An 18,632-nucleotide genomic window follows, 5' to 3' on the forward strand; every position below is an offset into this window, starting at 1 on the left:
CTTTTAACATATTGAGCCCAAGATGCTCTCTGTTCACAGTGTTACGTGTGCCTCGTTACTCTCTTCATTCTTGTTCAGTGTGAATGTTGTCTCTTGTGAAGCTGCCTCTTGATTGGTGTGACCATGTTGATGCAACCGATGCTCATCATGTGTCTTTACGGAATATGATACAATTCTTGTTCATCGTGTCTTCACAGAACAGCTTATGTTCCGCCGCATCATCAATTAACAAGTGTATAACTCTCATCCTGTCTTGTTCTTTCATACCATGTCATTCACTGACAATGATCAGTCTTCATCATCCGTCTCGAAGTAATGTACGGCTACAGCAGGGTGCGTGGCATTCCCATTCACACTCCCGCCGTACTCCAAGTATCCCTCCACATATGGATGCTTGACTTTGAGAATATCATCCGCATCGCCAAACACCCAGACTGTCTGCATGCCCATAATCATATGCTGCAGTGTATGGCAATGCATCATCCACACACCTGGATTCTGCACACGCAGACGCCATGCCCGCCATCCCCACGGCTGGTCCGGTTGCACATTCGTCGTGTACCGGAACAGCATCGTCGTGTCTCGCCGGACCGGGTGCGTACCCTCAAGTCTTTGCTGGGCCACCTCGGGATCGTACACTCCGGGCCCTCCGCCAATGTCATAGAAGTGGTCGCCGTGGGCGTGCCAGGGATGCGTGTCGAGGCCGCCTCCAAACCTGCTGTCATCGGAGCGGGCACCGACTTGCTGGAAGATGATCTCGATGACTTCACCGAGCTTGGCTGGATACGTATTTGTTTCTGGGTCGAGGCCATAGTTGGCCATCGAGGCGTCGTAGTCGGGCAAGTACTTGGACGTGTTCTTGTATAGGGATACTAGGTAGGGCTCGGACGGGCTGATGGTGTAGGTCTCCCTGCCGACGTTGTCGTCGGCCCAGGACACGCCGTTATCGGTCCAGAAGACGTATTTGTCTATCTGCTGCTGAGAATAAACAAAGATGCGGCGACTCACCTCGTCAGACGAAGGAACGTCGTTTGGAACCAGCGGCTCCAGCTTGTAATCGAGGAAGCCCTCGATCGTTGGAGGCAGATCAATGGGCCTCTCGCTGGGCAGAGTCGTCGTCGGGACCTGACGACCGTATAAGTGGCGATGCTGCAGCGCACTGCAGGTATTCGAATACCGCAGCACAGCGTAGCTAGCAATTATCCTCGGCCTATCGCGGGACTCTATCTGCAAGTAAAAGTCGAGCTTTTTGAACAATGCCAGCTCAGCGCACGTCTTGGTCTTGAAAAGAGAGCTGAAGCGCTGGCCCGACCCGATCTGCAGCAGCGGCGTCGAGTACGGCTTGGTGTACTCGCCATCAGCCTCGATGATTTCGAGGTTCGTGTGGTTTTCAAACGCCAGTGCCGCGTACGACAGGCCCGTGGCGCCGACGTAGCGGAAGCGATATGTCTTGCCCGGGTCGACTTCGATGACGGACAGCCTCGCCGAGGCGGGATCGACGACGGGGTAGTTCGATATCGTATCGCCATTTATGAGGAAGCCGCCCGTTTCGCCGGACCAGACGAATGGCGCCGCGCGCAGGCCGTCGGAGATGTCCTTGTCTGACTTCTCGAACAGCTCCTGGATGTGGATGACACAGTCGCCGTCGACGGGGTACGGCGCCGGGCCCGAGTCGTCGACAATCAGCGGGCCGTTTGCGGTGCTCGTCTGGAAATCGATGTGCGAGTGGTAAAAGTATGTGCCGGCCGTTCCTAGGGGCGTCTTGAGCTCGTAGTCAAAGTAATGCATGGGCGGGATCGGCCACTGGCTGCCCATGGGGGCGCCGTCGGAGAAGGGCGCGGCTGCTTGGGCGAGGCCATGCCAGTGCTGTTTGTACGGGAAGAGAATCGATGTGTAAGTTTATGACTTTGCTGAATGATCTGTCTGTCTTGGTGTTATTTGGTTTGTCTTCTCACCATGGTTAGGTTGGCGTCTGTCATGTCATTGTACACTCTGATCCAGACAACTTGGTCTTCGGGGATATGGAGCTCCGGACCTGGTATGGTGTCATTGATGAGGGTTGTATATCTTCTGATGCCTCCGATGCCAATTTCTCTTCTTGTGACTCTGAGTACTCGATTGGGGGTAAAGGTCAGGTCATGAATTCGAGGGCCGCCTGCGCCTCTTACACGGTCGAACAATGAGATGAAGAGAAGGACGCCATTGGATAGCAGACAGCGCATTTTGGCTGGAAAAGTATTACAATACGCAGTTTGATCTCTTTCTTCCTTATTTAGAACTTCTATAACAGTCTGAAGAGAGGGGGAAAGGAGTTTATTCTTGTTCACACTGCTCAACAATATCCCAAACGTTCAACGTTACAACTGCCGGGTATCTACATATATCGGTCTCGAGATGGCTCTACGATGTTCCCCTAGATTAGTTGGGGTTTGGAATGGTGGTTGTAGAACAGGGGAATCTGAGAATAGGGTAGAATCTATAGAGAAAGAGGAATAGGTCCGCAACTATGGCTTGACTATAAACTAACCTTTTATTTGGCGCCTGTCTAGTATTCTGACCGAACCAGGCACCGAGGAATAAAGTGCCAGTATGGGGTTGGGCTTGAAGTGTAAAATACACCCGACCTTAAAATTGTAGTGAGTTCGTTATAAAGTGTTGGTCGCGTGTATGACAGCCATGACAGCCATGACAATTGGTCATTTCGTCGCGGTGTCAGGTGTCAACCAAGGAGTCAAATTGACGGTTATATCATCTTTACGACATAGAACGATGCTCTAATTTTCCTCTTTTCTTGTATATTTGTACAAAGACGAAAGTATATACATGACCAGTGGCTTAAGCCTAAGTGGTTCGACGGGACAGGGGAGCAATGCTGTGTAGAGAGGGTCAGAAGGATCGTAGGCAGAGACCCGAGGCAAAGAGACCAGCTCAAGGCATCCCAGAGAAAGATGATAAAACGAGAGATCCGAGGAACCAGAAAACTGCCAAAGTTTGGGGCATCGCTCCTACACACATGAAAGGCCTCGCAGCCCATCTCTCCCATCTCTCCCTTGTCAAAGAGAGCTCACCCAAGCTTTCAGACAGCCAGTTCCACTTTCGCCTGGCCCCCCTCTTTCTCTTAGACAGACTTGGATAGAAATATCCAGGCACCAATCGTGCAAAAGGATTTTGCCTCACTCTTCCCAAGGTCTAGAGCCTTCCTGTATCAGAAATCCCGTCTCAAGCCGGGGCCCTCGAAAGTGAGCGATGCCGATCTTTCCAGTACTGATGTCACTTTTCGCCTAGTCTTGCCTATTTTCTGTTCTTGTCGGGCATCAAAGGTGATGCCCAACAAGGTTCATGGAATTTGGTGGCGTTTTCTTCTTTCTTTTTGTCGTGTGACAAAGCTGTATGTAGGGGCACTGAGTATTCACCTGGAACCGTGCTATTCTCCGGGGAAAGCAGAGTGCTTCCGGGGGACTGCATGAATAGTAAATACGTTCTAATGCAGGCCGGCAAGCCACAGCTACCTAGCAATATTTTGATGAGCTCAAGTTATTACGAGAGGGGCAAGGAGATTGTTCAGTCTCTTTCAGAGTGGTCTATAAGACGGGATAGAAGGGAGGAGTGATATCCGGCTCGAGACAGGCATGACAAACCGGAGGAGCTGGGTGATATTGTGGTACCGACAGAGAGTTATGTGCAATACGAGAGAGATACAGCGGCGAATACTCCGTATACATTTATGAAGAAAGATAACTACAGAGAGATTCCCGAAGAACGAGTCTGTTGAGTAGAGTGAATGCAATTATGCAGTGTATACTGCACTCATCCCTCCCACAGAGAGGCGATGAGCAGAGACATTGGTTGGCCGAACCGCAGGCACCATCATTTACTTGCCCGACACTTTGTCTTGTACACGCGAACAGTTATTGCGGCCCATGACAACGCCGCTTCTCTTGGATGCTTATGCCCTCTGCCCCATGCTCCTGTACTGAGAACGAATACGAAAGGCAAACTAGAGAATACATGGGCCTCCATTCGATGTATCGGCACTTCTGGCTTCAATATCAGCATCTATCCAGGATGATATGCCGGGGCCATGGCGGCTGAATCTAGTTAGCCTCTGAAATCACGTCAGTTTTTGGAAAAAGACAGGGGACAAGGGTGTATTAGACGAGGCGTCTGCGAAAGCTAAGGCGGCTCAAACTAGTCTATTTGGTACGCACAGACGCAGCAGGATCCAATACCATGCTGCTGTAAGTCATATGGTAGCAGTACTTTCTGATTCAGTCCTCCGCAACTTTGCGGGAGAGCCTGATTCAGGATTGCCTGAGTGGGTGGCAGGAAGATCATGACCAGGGGCTCATCCCCAACCTCGTAGGCGAGAGAGTGGCGTATGGCAGAATTTGGAGATGGGGAACATGGGCAAGTCTTGATCCGGTGGTGTTTATCATCGGCGATTGAGCGCATGAACCGGGTTTTACAAACGCGGCACAATGGCACGGTAGCTTGTGGTGGGCTGAGACTTCAGATGCAACCTTGGGGACATATCACAGACAGAGACACGAAGTGACTTGTGACAAGACGCAGCAAAAGAAAAGAAACGAAACGAAAAGCAAAGAGAGCCACTTGCGTCATATCGCAGGCTAGACATTGGCTGCCTGAATTCGGACCAGGCCTGGCCCCAAATATAGCGCCCGAAATTCTTCGGGATTCTTGCGCTTCCCCCAGCTTCACGGCAGACCAGGATGAGAAGGCGGACCAGGAAAAAGAAAGATCGTGCACGGAGACATTTCTGTCTCGGATGTCCATGATTCCGGACCAGGGTTTTGGCTATCGGGCCGCGCTGTAATACTTTGTAGTCATCTGGATTGCCATGGATGATTCGATGGTTGAGGATGGAAGATGAAGTCAACCACACAGAATCCAGGAGCGCGGTTGTTTTTGCCCGAAATTTCGGAGCGGAGGATCGACTGCGGGCTCGGGAAGGCTCGAGGCTAAAGGGCTTAGCGGGGAGCTGGGGCCAGATACAGTGATGACCAGCGGGGTCACGGCTCGTTCCAGCGCTGTTCTGGCGCTCAAGCTGCCATTTTAGCGCTCCAGAAGTATGGACACTGTAGGTAAGAATGTAGGCGGGCTAGAACAAGGACGACCATTGATGCATTATCTTGCGTCTCTTGGAGGCATAAGGGCAATTTGCTCTTGTACAACTCATACTGCAGTGCATTACAGTGCATAGCAGCGCGGAACAGCACCCGCTGCAGCTTCTACTGCACACTTGCTGGCCTCATTTGCCGTACGCCTGTAGTCGAGCTCAGCTGCCAGCCCTCGCGGCACAAAACGACCAGGGGAGGCTACAACTTTACAGGTGCGCATAATAGGCAATCTGTGTGCGCGCTCTTGTGTGGATGCCCTAACCAAGCCTGTGTCAGTCCAATCTTGCCTCTCACACACCACCACTTCTACCGTACACGCCCCCCCAGGCTAAACGCCGGGAGACAACAAATGAGAGAACAAGACCTGGACAAAAGAGGAAAAACCACAGAGAAAAAGAGACGAGTAAGAAAAGCCAAGATCAGGCTATGCACACCGCTGTTTTTCGCGATCAGAAGCCCAAATTTGATCGCGCTGGATCGGTTCAGCACGAATCGAGTCGAATCGAGTCGATACGCGCGCTCCCCCTCCTCTGGCTTGGAGGCGTGCGATTTGCCCGACAAATGGGCGAAACCACAATCAACCAACCGGATCATCGACCCCGAGACCAAAATATGGAGCCTCGAGAAGAAGCAAAACTACAAAGGCAGAGACAAGAGGAGCATACGGGTACATGAAACGCCAGTCAGAAGAAGCACCCCTACGAGGTACTGCTAGGTACCTACCGCTACTCTACGCGAGCTGAAGACAAGGGTTTCGTTTGACATTTGCCCAAGACAAGGCGATCCTCCTCCAGGATTAGCTGGCACCGAGTACCCGTCCAGCAGCTTCTCCCATATTATGGCCGCTTCCTTGGGCACCTGACACAAGATCATTCATCTCACATGGCATTTCTGGAATTATCTGTCTTCGTGCTGGGCATAATGCGGGTGGATTGCAAAACTAATAAACCCATATCTAGATGATCGATCTCAGTGATCTGGGGTTCCCACCTCCATACGATCATGGACCAGGGAACAGGAGGAGAAAAAGAAAAGACTGCCCACGCCACACCAGAAGCCACACGCGGCATCCAGTGGCGGCAGAAACATCAGGCCATTTGGGCACATACGAGTACAATCCAGGCTAGCATGTCTCAGGACGGCACAAGAAAGATCACTCAGATGCAAGGGACGCTCACATCTGGCTAGCTACTCCCAAATTACCACTAGCAAGCCTGCATGGGATGAATCTAGCAGAGTCTTCTTGCTGGCTTTCATCAGACTGTAAGCCGTCTCTGACTACAGACGAAATCACCACGCCAAGCATCGAGATGGCCACGATCACGTAGAATGACTTAGAATCATCGCCTATTGCCTCTCACCTGATGCTCGATTGCATAGTTGTCTTTGATCGCAACTCAGAAACCTTTTTTTTTTTTTTTTTTTTTTTTTTTTTTTTCAAATTTGCTATAAAGAGGTCGCTACTTCGCATCTTCATCGATTCCAAACTTTCTCTCTCGAATCCAAACTTTCTCGAATCCAAATTTCTGTAGTTTTCCATAGCCTCTACTAGGATTCTCAAGCTCTGCCACCTTCAGCTAATCAGCTAGCTACGCCAAGCAAGGTCCTTCCTCGATCTGGCATCATGTCATTGGCAGTAAGTGATCCGTTCTCTGGATAATCTCTTCTCAACGCACTCTAACATCTTTCACTATTAAAAGGGAGACCCCGTCATGGAACGTGGAATAGCCATCCCTCGAATCGTCAGAGACAATGGATTCTGCCTCACCTGTCGTCGCGCGGGGAAGCAATGTGACTCGACGCTACCCATATGCCGTACTTGTCAAGAGGACGGGCTCGAGTGTATTCAGCCAATCAGTGCATACCCTCGAGTACAGAGCAATCCTGCAAAACGTCAAAGGGATAGCTCTGAATCGCCAGAAGAGAGGCCCCGGGCTAGGCTCCGACCTGCGTCTTTGTCTCCGGCTACAGTAGAGCCTCCTGCCGAGCCCGAGTCCGAGTCCGAGGCTGAGACTGAAATCTTGACAACGTCGGCACCTGAACCTCAATCTGAATCTGAGACTGAAATCTTGACCCCGTCTACACCTCGACCTCAGTCCGAGGCTGAGACTGAAATCTTGATCCCGTCGGCACCTAAACCTCAATATGAGTCTGTTCGCCAGACTCGGCCTCAACCTCAACCTCAACCTCAACCTCAACCTCAGCCACAACACCAGGAGAATGAAGATGATGAGAATTCTACATCTGGGCCTGGGTGGAGCGTGTTTATGAATGCTATAACACGAGAGATTGATCAAGCTCAGCAGAGCTTGCTACGACAGACGCAAGGCCATGTGCGATTCTCCATGGTTCTCGACCCACACAACGGTGACCCAGACCATGACTATGCTGTCTATTACGATTACCTTTACGACCTCGACTCTGACTCTGACTCTGACTCTGATTCCGACTCTGGAGATGAAGATGATGATGTCGGTAGGCCAGATGAGGACGGAAGCCAAAACTCTGCCCCCTCTACCTCAGAAACGGCGGCTCATACCCCTCCTACCGTTATTGTGTATCAGATCAGGGATACTTGGACAGGACCGGGAGCGCCTCCTCTCGTAGCTTATCTTCACGACTTCATTGACTATATGAGCGTGTGTCACTTGTCACGTGCGCCATCCGACTCTCTGCCACTTTCATTGCTGCCGGCAAGTGAGCAAACTACAGCCGAGACTCTCAGATACTATGTTCTGCGCCCAATCAACCGCGGCACGAGGCCTTTGCCAGATATTAACCCTACCAACCCCAAGGTTGTTGACTTGGCATATTCCAACCCTCTGGCCCTGCAGCTCATCATCGCCGAGAGGGCCAATCACCGCGAGGTATCCTCTGCAAGGCTGCCGACGGGTCAGATAGCTGAAGAGTTCTATCGTGCTGCTATTGGCGCCTTTGCTCCCAAGATTCGAAGCTACCTCAATGGACATGAAGAGGACATGTTGCCTCTGACTATGGGGAGTCTGATCCTGGCTCTCATGGAGGTTAGTATTTATCCCCTCATCTCTTGTCCGCTCCCCGACGTGTAACATTTCCCTCCATCACCCCCTTAGAGCTAGAATCTCATGGTGCTGATCAAGGCTAACATAACACCTACTATGAAATAGAAAGCTCGGTTGGACAGGCGTGGCCGAGCTCCCAATTATCCTGCATTCGCCGGTCGCATTCTGATCATGCTTACCACTCTTCCCCACGAGGAAGTTTGCGATAATCTTCCAGATATCTTGGTCGAGTATTATATGCACACTGCCATGTTTGCTTGCCTCGCAGCCGATATTACCACGGCAGAGACGATCCCTTTCGTGAGCAGTGCGTTTCAAGATGCCGTCGACAGACTGGCGGCCAGGAACTACAACGGTACGCTCTGCGGAACCTGGTTGCCGATCATGGTTTCCATACATAACATCTTTACGCTGGGCATGTCCATGCGACCTTATGTAAATGGCCCGTTGAATATCCCAAGACCAGGCCCGTCGGTAGGCTATCTGTCTGATCACTTTGTCACCTTTGGCCGGATTCAAGAGAAGCTATTCAATTTCGCACCTGCCCTGGATGAGTTCAGCCCGGATTTCGAGGCGGCCGTGGTGTGGAGAAATGCGGCCATGCTGTACCTTTGGAGCCTCTTGGAATGGCCACACGCCCCGAAACCCACCGGACCTTACAGCGAAATGATTCACAACGCTTTTCACGACGCAATCCGGCGGCTGGGGCAAATAGACAGGGAGCACGATGTGAACAAGACCATTTGTTGGCCCCTGCTCGTCATTGGTTGCTTCTCAATGGAAAAGAATTATCAGGATTACATTGGAAGCCGCCTCCTCGACATCTCAGCCCGCTTCAAGGTTGGCAACGCGCTCGAGACTTATTTCATACTGAAGCATGTCTGGACGCTGCCGGCTGTGTGGCGTAGCCCCTGGCTACTGCGCGGATCGATTCGAGAGACGAAGAGCTGGGGAACTCATGAGCCTAACCGTTTCTTATAAATTGTTGAGAGAATTTCCTTGCGCTGTTTTCTTCTTTTGCTTTCTCATTTTCTCTCTCTCCTCTGTCTTCGTTTCCTATCATACACTCCTTTATCACTCTCCTTCCTCAGTCTGCTTCTTTTTTGTCTACTTCTTAGTCTGCTTCCTCTCAGGCTCCTTGTTCTCAATCTGCGTTTTCTTACTCTCCTTATGCTCTGTCTCGTTTCACACCCTGCTTTTTCTCTGTTTCTTTTTCTCAGCCTCCTTGTTCTCAGTCTTCTTTCTGACGCTCGTTTTTCTCAATCTCTTTGTTCTCAGTCTGCTTTTCCGGACCAAACAAGCAGACCAGCCGTGACGATGTGGCCAAAGTGCCAGCACAGACGGGTGACATCAAAACTACTGCTGCTGCTACTGCTTCATACAACCATGTAGGTTCGATCACATGCTATCGTTTTTTCTCAGTCTGCTTCTCTCAGCTCTTTCGTCTGTGTCTTTCGCCTGTGTCTTTCGATTGTCTCCTTCGTCCGTCTCCCTTGTCTGTGTCTTTCGTTGTCTCGTTCGATTGTCTCGATTGTCTGTCGCTTTCGTCTGTTGCTTTCATCATTTTCCTCATCATTTCCTTTTACTTTTGAGTTTTGTTTGCCCCACCTTGGCTGTCCTCTCTGCCTACTCTCCTTAATCATTGGCCCGTTACTCTGCTTTATCTGACCTTCATTTCGTTTGTAACGGCCTAAAGGGCATTGTTTGGAGGACGTAATAATGATCAGCACGTAAATACACGGCGCGGGTTGCATAAAGGATTGGTAATCTTGGTCTGTATCTCTTTCAATAAATTCTAAAGTCTAAAAACAAAGATGCGCCTATTTGTTTGAACCGTGAACTACTCCGGCCTTTACTCTTCCCTATCCTTCCAGTTTCCGCTGTCGAGAAAAAACTCGATGATCTTGCTAGACAAACGCACCCCGTCGTGCGGACGGTCGACACGTTTGATGGCGTCCTGGAATGCTTCCTCGCCAAATATGTTGCGCTCCACTTTGAGAAGCTCGTCGTTGATGGGCTCGTCAAATTCCGGGTGCCCCTGGAAAGAAAGCACTCGCCCTGGCTTGTAGAGAATCTGGATGGGACATGTAGCGCTAGAGCCGAGGTTTGTGACTTCAGACGGGACCGTGAGGACGGCATCGCGATGCATCTGATGCAGCGCCTATGACATAGTGTTAGTTTCTCAAAAGAAACTCTTAAAAACAAACTATCAATTGGCTGAATCATACCAGCGACGGAGACCCAAGGAATTTCTGGCCCTGCTCGTTCAGATCAATGCTTCCGACGGAGAGCTCCCACCCGCCTGGACTGTGGTTGACGTCGGCTCCGAGTGCACGACCGATGATCTGGTGGCCGAAGCAAATGCCGATGACTTTCTTGTCTGTAGATTCCAGGGCGTGTTTGATGTAGTCGACTAGAGTCACGATCCACGGAACATCTTCAAATGCCGTGCCGTCTGTTACATGTATCATGTAGAACCCAAGTCAGCCACTTGTCGACGCCCAATAATACCAAGGTGGAAGAAGATGAGACGCACAGCTTCCAGTCATGACGATTGCATCTACGTCCTCTATCTGAGGATATTTCCCATTGATGACATCCCATTTGCTCACTTGGAGCTGCACATCGGAGGCCGCATCGCCCAAGTTTTTGAGTCCAAGCCTAAAGAGATCTTCAAAGATGTCACCGTATGAGCCGCGAGCGGCTTTGGCCTTGGGTAGAGTCGTTTCGCATTCTAAAATGCCCAATCGCAGCACTCGAGCCATTTTGGTCTGTTCCTTGTCCGGGTTTGCTCCGATTTCTCCGTAATATTGTTCATACCAGGATCAAAGAAGGTATCCAGGAATATATACCTTAGGTAGGCGTCTCCTTGACCCCAATGATTCTATTTGATACCGAGAAATCCTCAGGTTCAATTAGATAATAAATTAAACGTAACGCCATCCTAGCCCACGATGCTCTTAATAATTAGAGCACATGTAGTCATGTGGGTTTTGCTGCTAGTTTGCACCATCGTGGACCCTTGGGCCGCTATCATTGTTGGAATGGGGCCGCTGCCAATCAACGACGCCCTTTTCATTCTCAAAGTAGAAGCACAAGTGCGTGTTTCGCATATACTTGGCGATAAGGGAAAGACGCGTTTCTTCCAAATCTTTACGGATTCCAAATCGCGGGTGATAGAATGAAGGAAGAAAATCCGACATTTGTTCAATGCTTCAATTCAGCTGTACGTACAGAGTAATACATTGGATTTTAGGCACCTTGGCAGGCATGCATCTGATAACCAGTGGGCACGTGGTGATTAGCACAGGCAAACAGAGCGGATAACAGCAACACAATTCGTAAGAAGGAATCATCAATTCATTTCTCGTTTTATTTACAAGCCAAAGTGCTCTCAGCACCTCAGCCACTGCATATCTACACGAAGAAAAAATGGCAGCCTCGAAAAACAAGTCGACCTAGCTTAGGCAGAGCCTCCAATCTGGTGGCCGGTGGCAACGGCGACGGAAAAAGCGGCAAAGTTGCCGTTGACGATGGTGGCAGCAGTGTCACGGTCGTAAGCGGCATAGGGGATCTCGCAGTCGGCAGTGCTAAGAGGCACAGTATCAGCAACTTTGTCTTTCTTCTATCTTTCTTTCTTCGGTGAGAGTTCGTTGACTTACTTGTAGAGAACAACAGCGTGGCCCTCGGCAACCTTGATGGACTGGACGAGTGGGCTAGGTGAAGATCTTCGTTAGCTGCATGTATCAAAAGCTTAAGGCGAGAGCAGCAGGCTAAGCTTACAAGGTGGCAACGGGGTTGCATCCTCCAAGAGAGTCATCAGTGCCGCTGATGGTGTAGCTGACACCCTCAAAGTTGGTGGCGGAGAAGAGAGTGGCCTATCGATGCGACAAATTGAGCGTCAGTCATTATCTGCTTCGCATTCTCGAGACTTCAGGGGCCCCAGCCAACACTCACAACATCCTGAGCGGCGACAATGCCGGCAAAGACTAGAGAGAGAACGCCGGAGAACTGCATATTTGCGGTGGGGAGTTGTCTTGGTTGATTGGAAGAGTGCTGATGAGAGTGTTGCTTGCTGTTAATGCTGCTGGTTGTTGTGAGGAGATGTTTCGAAAGGGAGCATTTCCTAACCTTTATATACTTGTAAGTTGCCTCCCGAATTATTGCCCGAGCCCGTTGCAACGACAATTCGTGATTCCAGGATGTTTGGCCCATCGCTTTGTACAAGGATCATCCCCAGCTTCGCATATACGGATTACACAAAGACAACGGTATGCTTACTCGTGCCGATGCATACAGTACAGATGAGATCCAACCCCAGGGACAAACCAGCCAGTCTGGTGCCAGAATACGACGTCGACCTCCTTATTCCAACCTAGATTTAGAACAAATCCATTTCGAATGTACTAGCGGATTCCAAATGGGAAGGCTGAAGAATTACTCCAAAAGAGGCATTACTAGATGACAGCATATGTGAGCATGTTTGCGGGCAAAGCAAAGTCAGATCACACACACCTCCCACACCTCGTAACCGGCACAGGCACGGAAACAATTGCTGAGAGACCACTAATACCCAGCAATGCATAAACAGCTAACCAACGCTAACCAGTCAATTTGTCCGCAGGCCTGATGATCGTCTCCATACTACAGGACTAATAAATCCAAAACGATGTGTCGTTGCATGAAGAATACGGAATGACGGCAGGGATGTTGGCTAGTGACCTACCAAAATAAGCTTGATCTTGGTGCGATCCATGACTTGGAACAATCCCCCCTTTAGAATTATGTCAACAACAGGCAGCAATGAGAAGCCACTGATTAGTATTTACATGAGCAAGATACAAGTTTCGGGCGCATCTTATAGCCGTTTAGAGCAAGCATGTTGCTCTTAAAAGGAGGTTGCAGCCCTATTTTGTCGTTACATTGAGCCGTCAGCCGGCGGTAACAGCCCATCATCAGGATATAGGCAGTCGGAAAGTGGAACTGCGAGTTGCGATGAACGGAAGAGAGCGGAAAGTGGGACTGTCTGCGAACTCTGATGAATGAAATCGATTGTTTCAAGCACGAGGTCATTCGAGGAAACACGGCTTTGAACTTTGGATCTCTGGGTGTTTCGATCTCAAGGTAAGCTTCATGTTAGCCCCACCACGTCCAAATCTGTGTTGAGCATTCGATGAGGGCAAGGAAGATGAAACGTAGCCCTTGTTGGAAGTATCAGAAAGAAAACAAAGATTTGTAAACTCTTTCTTTGTTCAGTTGAGTTCAGCACAGGTTCAAAACAAGAAATATGCTCGTACGATTACCTTCCTGCGGGAGAGTAGCATCTGGGCTCGGGATAATTCCCTTGTTGGTCCGGATAATAAGCCTCCTGCTAGAACCAGAAAGCGTAAGAAAATAGTATACATGTTGAAACCACCGAGGCAACATCACGCGAACTCGGCAGTTGGGTTTGCCTGTGTACGTTGGTTACGTATTTTGTTGATGCGAGAATAGTTCAAAAAAGAATATGATTGACATACAGAGTTGACAGAATGATGGACTTAGATCCGACGGTTCATAACAATTATCCTCCTCACATTCGTAGAACAACATGAGCCCGGGTCACACATCAACTAAAACATCAAATAATTGTTGCTCGTAACCTCTCCAAATCAACTCCAGTCGAGTTATTGCCTCAACATTAAATCGTCTTGTCATCAATCACACCTCCTAGGAGATCATGACCACTGCTTCTTCATTTTGGCAAGGATGGAATCCGAACAACCATCTTAATCGATCGAATAGCCTACCCGGAACGGGGATTTCGAATTCACATTTTCCCGCTGCCCCGCCACGGTCGGGGGGCCGATTTTGTGCGAGATCTTTTTCTTTGACCTCTTGGTTAGTTGGTGGGGATCGCTGCCAATTCTGCCGGTCAAATCGCCGGGCGGTCAGAAAAAGTTGGCTCACCGCCCGCCGTGCTCCTGCTCGCTTCCTATAAAACTTCACACAGCTGGCCGTTTGTTTTGTTTTTTTTTCTTCTTTTCTTCTTTACGTCGACAATACTTCAGTATGTGCACCCCTAACTGTGATGGCCCACTGTCTCAAACGGCTTCTAACTTTTGTGTTTTTCTTTCTACAGGAGAATCATTTCTATAGTATTCGTCTCTTGCTTTGGTTCCCAAAAGAGCCATCGAATCCACCCTGGTTGATGATTGTATATCCTCAGCACCCAAGAGTGAAAAATTTTCTGGTCCTCTCGCTCCGTTCGCAAGAATGGCGGCGTTTGCTTTGTGCAATTGCTGTATAGAGAGTTGTTTCTTCTTGATGATCTCGACCCTGTTCGTGGTCTGCCTTTGGGCGCGTGGACAGGGTGGGTGTTGATGGACGTCTGACAGGCTTTTGTTTTTTTCATTGCAGATTGGGGCTTGCCCTGGGTGTGAAGAAGAATCGAACCGTAAGATGACTGTGAATTGGCCGTTAAAATCTTTCGTACGGGTTGTGGGTGTGGAAAAATTTCTCTTGCTCTCGATGCTTTGGCGGGGCATAAAATTTTTCCATGCGTCGTCCAACATTGTCTCTCTTCTGCCTTGTCTTCTTGTAAATGCCATCCATGCGTTTTTCAGTTATTACTCTTGAAGCAAAATTCGTTATTCCTACTGCGTCATTTGCCGAACGATACCACCTTTGAGGAGTCATGAGTAGCTGACCGCGTCCACCCCCACAGCCCCTTCCAATGGCAAAGAGGGGTGTGGGTTGGGTGACTCTCTTCACCTATTCGGACCTTTGTTTACGAGGCATAGTAGGTTCATCAACTATGTTGCATTATATCTTCGGGAAAAGATACTAGTATTCGTCCATTACGCAGAATGACAGCCTGTCTACCTCTACTACAGCATAACAGTCGCACCGATCGCGGCTCCAGCAACGGTTACCAATGAGCCACCAATAGCATTACTAGCATTTTGAGTCGATAATGTTGCCATTGAAGCAGAGGTGCGTGTTCCGTTCGAAGCAGCATGGGGTTGGCTCTCGGTAGAGAGAGTTGCCGGGTCCGTGATGGGAACCCTGACCGACGTGGAAGCAGAAGTTGTGACAGACCACTAGCCCCTTCGGAAGGAAGAAGATTCTCAACTTAGTCAGTTGTTGACAACAAGCGCTAACTAAAGGATTTCTTTCTGTGCACCTTGGATTGCTGGTTGGAAAAGGGGCTCAACATTTAAGGACGACCCTGATCTTTTGGCGTCTGACGAAATGTTATCCCACCACAGGCTGGGACCAGTTGAAGTATGTATATTGCCATATAACTCGACCAATAACTGACTATATGTAGCCTAGATGGCAAACAGGCTGTCTATCACACCTCAGATATAGCAGATTGGTTTCCTCGCCGGCGAGACACTCCAGCCCTGTTGTCCAACCACCCAGTAACATTATTGCTACTTTGACTGTTGATTTTTCGCTTGTTTTCCTGCTCCTTGTGGTGTCTATCTATCGCAACGTCTAACGAGACTCGTTTGTTAGGCTTGTCGGACCCCCAACGGAATGCCACAATGAGAACGACTGAGATTACGGCGGCAGATATCACAACTGAGATTACACTCCATTAGCTTTGAATCACGAGCAAATCTTCGAGGGCAAAAGCAACCAGGCTTACACATATACATAATCTGTTCCCTCATACTCATCCACTCATCACCAGTCGAATTTCTGTTATTCATTCCAAAGAAACCAGTGAAAAACCCAAGCGGTAGCTGGATTATGCAATGGACGTTAGAGATCGTTATTCCATGAAAAAAAGGTAGCGCTACTTACGAAAAAGATCGTGATGATTGTGAATGCCATGATGGCGCGGCCTTGCTGAACGCTTTCGTCTGCTCGTTCTAGCGCAATCCGGGCTTCAACAATGCTAGCTTCTTGCTGCTTAAGCGATAGCAGTGCTTGGAGCTGGAAGTACCATGAGCATAAAGAATTTTTAGACGGTTGAAGGATGATGATTGTGTATACCTGCTCGGTCGTGCGGGTTACAGCTTTTTGGAAATCGGCTATTTCGTCAATGCGATTCTGTACCTTCTCCGCCAAATTGGATGTCTCTTCCAGGTCCTCTAAAGTGCAGGATGACCAGTTATTGGCACTTTGAACACTCTGACCCTTGTCGTGTCTGCTCTTGATGTGCTTTTGCAGCTCATTCACAACAGTTAATTGCTGCTTATAGATACGCTCCACTTTGGCATGGGCGATTAGTTGAGACAATCTGGCTCGAAGAAACTATCAGCTCAAAGGTAAACTTACTCATATTTAGCTCATCAGTAATATCCTGCGATTCTTTCAGCAAGACGCCCTCTGGATTAATGTTCAGGTATCTGAACGAATCTCTGTTACGGCCCTTGGACCGCTCCGGGTTAATTCCCAAGTGGCGTTTTAACCATTCTTTAAAACCGTCTGCAGTCTTGTGCTTTTTCTCCTTTTCCATGTTCGACGACTGAAGACTGATGTTGGCCCAGAAAAGACTGTAGGCTGATGTGGTGTTGTAAGCCTATTTTGATTGGCTTCAATGAACTTTGACCATTTCGTTCTCTTCGGGGAGGAGAGAGAAATCCATAACACATACCACAGTCCCAATGGCTTGAGCAAACAGATCCATCACCTCTGGGCGGTCATCCGTAGGCTGTGTCCTGTCAAAGAATACCTTTGAACATTGGTCAATGATGAGAGTGGCTGCGAATCCATTAGTGAATAGAATTTTTCACCGCAGAATGTTACTTGCCAAGATGGTAGATGGATCGAATGCGCTTCCTCTTCCCAAGAATCTGCCGGAGACTCTTATGAACACCGGAGGAATCAGGCTTGTTTCTCCCCCAACGGCGTGGAAAAGATGTGACGATTGTATCTACTATCTTGTTAGACTGTCGAAAGCTTCCAAGTCATCATGCATTTGGTATAGTCTCACCCTCTCCAAGGATCCACATCCACAATTGGTCAACCATGACGACTCGAGTCACTCCGACTAACTTTGTCATCTCCTTCTTCTTTTGAGCAGCTGTGCCTGAGCTAGTAGTGCTCCCAGATCTAGTGCCAAGTGTACGTGAAACGGCGGTAGACTCGACGTGCTGAGTGTGCGGAGACGTCGTGTTAAGGCTAGTGGAACTCGTTGCTGCCTTTTCATTTTCTTGTTGTTTTTCATGCCTTTCTTTCCTGGCTCTTGTTTGTCGATAGACTACTTGGTCTGTATCTCTATCTACTGTATCTTCAACGACAGAGAAATATGACTGGTCCAGCGTTCGACGAATGTGCAGAGGAGGCCCCAATTTCGCGCCTCGTGGTCCGGCCGTGACGACACCCTGCTTCGTTTCAGAAAAGCCTTGCCGAAGTAGCCGCTCATCTGCGTCATAGTCCATGGCATCCCAGACCTGAGCTATATCATAGAGATACCTTCCAACTTTGGTTGGAATATTCTCACGATCAAACTTTTGAGGGAGACAGTGAGCCTCCCTCGCAGCCTCGAGAAGATAGGAGTTCAGAGGAACCTTATTATCTTCGACAAGCTCCTGAACTATTTGCACCATCTTTGCCCGCCTTCGATTAGTTTCCCAGTGCAGATATGGGAGCTAAGGGAGAAAGATAACGTCAATGTCTGTTCTTGACCGTCATAACAGGGAACAACTTACAAAGAGAGAGATATGAGATGGAACATTGTGATCCGTGTGGTCTTTCATGTTGGATTGATTAGATATTTGCATCTTACGGCACTCGATGAAGCAACTTACCTGAAACATGGGCACATCGAGGTCTCATATGCCGCAGGTGGAACAAATCCTTTCCTATCCCAGAACCATGTAGCTGCCCTCGCCAGTGCTCAAAAGATAGCAACTGGTTCTCATTCTCTTCGGGGTCTTCTTCTGTGGGGGTTCTGTTCACTTCATAGTATCTTGTTATCGCCGTCTATGGGATATGTTAGCTAACCAATCTTGATCTGAAATAGTATGACACTCACCTCGATCCATCCCATGTGATTGGCCGGAAAGTGGAAATATTTGATGCTTTCTTCGTCGCGTTCAAAGAGTTTGCGATTCTCGATCGTGTTGGACAGTATGGTGTCCATTTTGACCTTTTGGTTAGGAAATTCCCCCGAGGATGAGTCGATATCCTCGTACTGCTCGCCTCGCCATTGCCTGTCGTCTTCTTTCTTGAAATACATGACGCCAACTTTAAACTCATCAAGTGGCTCTTTCACCTTATCACCCAGTTCTTTCACCATACCCACCAACTCTTTTGCCTTATCCACAGGCTCTGTCACTTTATGTGCCAGATCTTTGATCTTATCCAGTAGCTCTTTTGCATTATCCGCCGGTGCTTTTGCCTCATCTGTTGACTCTTTTATCTTATCTAATAGCTCTTTTATCTCATCTACCGGCTCTTTTACCTGATTTGCTAACACTTTAATCTTATCCACCAGCGCTTCCGCCCCCTTCGC

At 49.0% G+C, this 18,632-nt stretch overlaps 5 protein-coding genes across 5 annotated transcripts; 1 reads left to right on the top strand and 4 right to left on the bottom strand.

The window, feature by feature from the left end:
- Positions 1-288: 288 nt before the first annotated feature.
- T069G_01610 (multicopper oxidase domain-containing protein) lies at positions 289-2,222 on the bottom strand (the record flags this gene model as incomplete). Its single annotated transcript, XM_056168820.1, has 3 exons — positions 289-498; positions 550-1,866; positions 1,956-2,222. 3 exons carry the CDS (start codon positions 2,220-2,222, stop codon positions 289-291), a joined length of 1,794 nt encoding a protein of 597 aa, XP_056034136.1.
- A 4,540-nt stretch (positions 2,223-6,762) lies between these two features.
- On the top strand, positions 6,763-9,160 carry T069G_01611 (fungal specific transcription factor domain-containing protein; the record flags this gene model as incomplete). Its single annotated transcript, XM_056168821.1, has 3 exons — positions 6,763-6,774; positions 6,839-8,161; positions 8,285-9,160. The coding sequence occupies 3 exons, from the start codon at positions 6,763-6,765 to the stop codon at positions 9,158-9,160; spliced, it is 2,211 nt and encodes a 736-aa protein (XP_056034137.1).
- An 871-nt stretch (positions 9,161-10,031) lies between these two features.
- T069G_01612 (glutamine amidotransferase class-I domain-containing protein) lies at positions 10,032-10,944 on the bottom strand (the record flags this gene model as incomplete). The annotated part of the gene is made up of 3 exons (XM_056168822.1): positions 10,032-10,340; positions 10,408-10,634; positions 10,716-10,944. 3 exons carry the CDS (start codon positions 10,942-10,944, stop codon positions 10,032-10,034), a joined length of 765 nt encoding a protein of 254 aa, XP_056034138.1.
- Positions 10,945-11,642: 698 nt separating this feature from the next.
- T069G_01613 (uncharacterized protein) lies at positions 11,643-12,196 on the bottom strand (the record flags this gene model as incomplete). The annotated part of the gene is made up of 4 exons (XM_056168823.1): positions 11,643-11,769; positions 11,842-11,895; positions 11,963-12,057; positions 12,137-12,196. The coding sequence occupies 4 exons, from the start codon at positions 12,194-12,196 to the stop codon at positions 11,643-11,645; spliced, it is 336 nt and encodes a 111-aa protein (XP_056034139.1).
- Positions 12,197-15,515: 3,319 nt separating this feature from the next.
- T069G_01614 (corA-like mg2+ transporter protein domain-containing protein) lies at positions 15,516-18,416 on the bottom strand (the record flags this gene model as incomplete). The annotated part of the gene is made up of 12 exons (XM_056168824.1): positions 15,516-15,748; positions 15,816-15,912; positions 15,974-16,105; positions 16,166-16,383; positions 16,451-16,694; positions 16,770-16,876; positions 16,926-17,048; positions 17,109-17,573; positions 17,619-17,766; positions 17,827-17,867; positions 17,926-18,100; positions 18,153-18,416. The coding sequence occupies 12 exons, from the start codon at positions 18,414-18,416 to the stop codon at positions 15,516-15,518; spliced, it is 2,247 nt and encodes a 748-aa protein (XP_056034140.1).
- Positions 18,417-18,632: the final 216 nt, after the last annotated feature.

This window comes from Trichoderma breve, chromosome 1, assembly GCF_028502605.1.
Source record: "Trichoderma breve strain T069 chromosome 1, whole genome shotgun sequence".
NCBI lineage: Eukaryota > Fungi > Ascomycota > Sordariomycetes > Hypocreales > Hypocreaceae > Trichoderma > Trichoderma breve.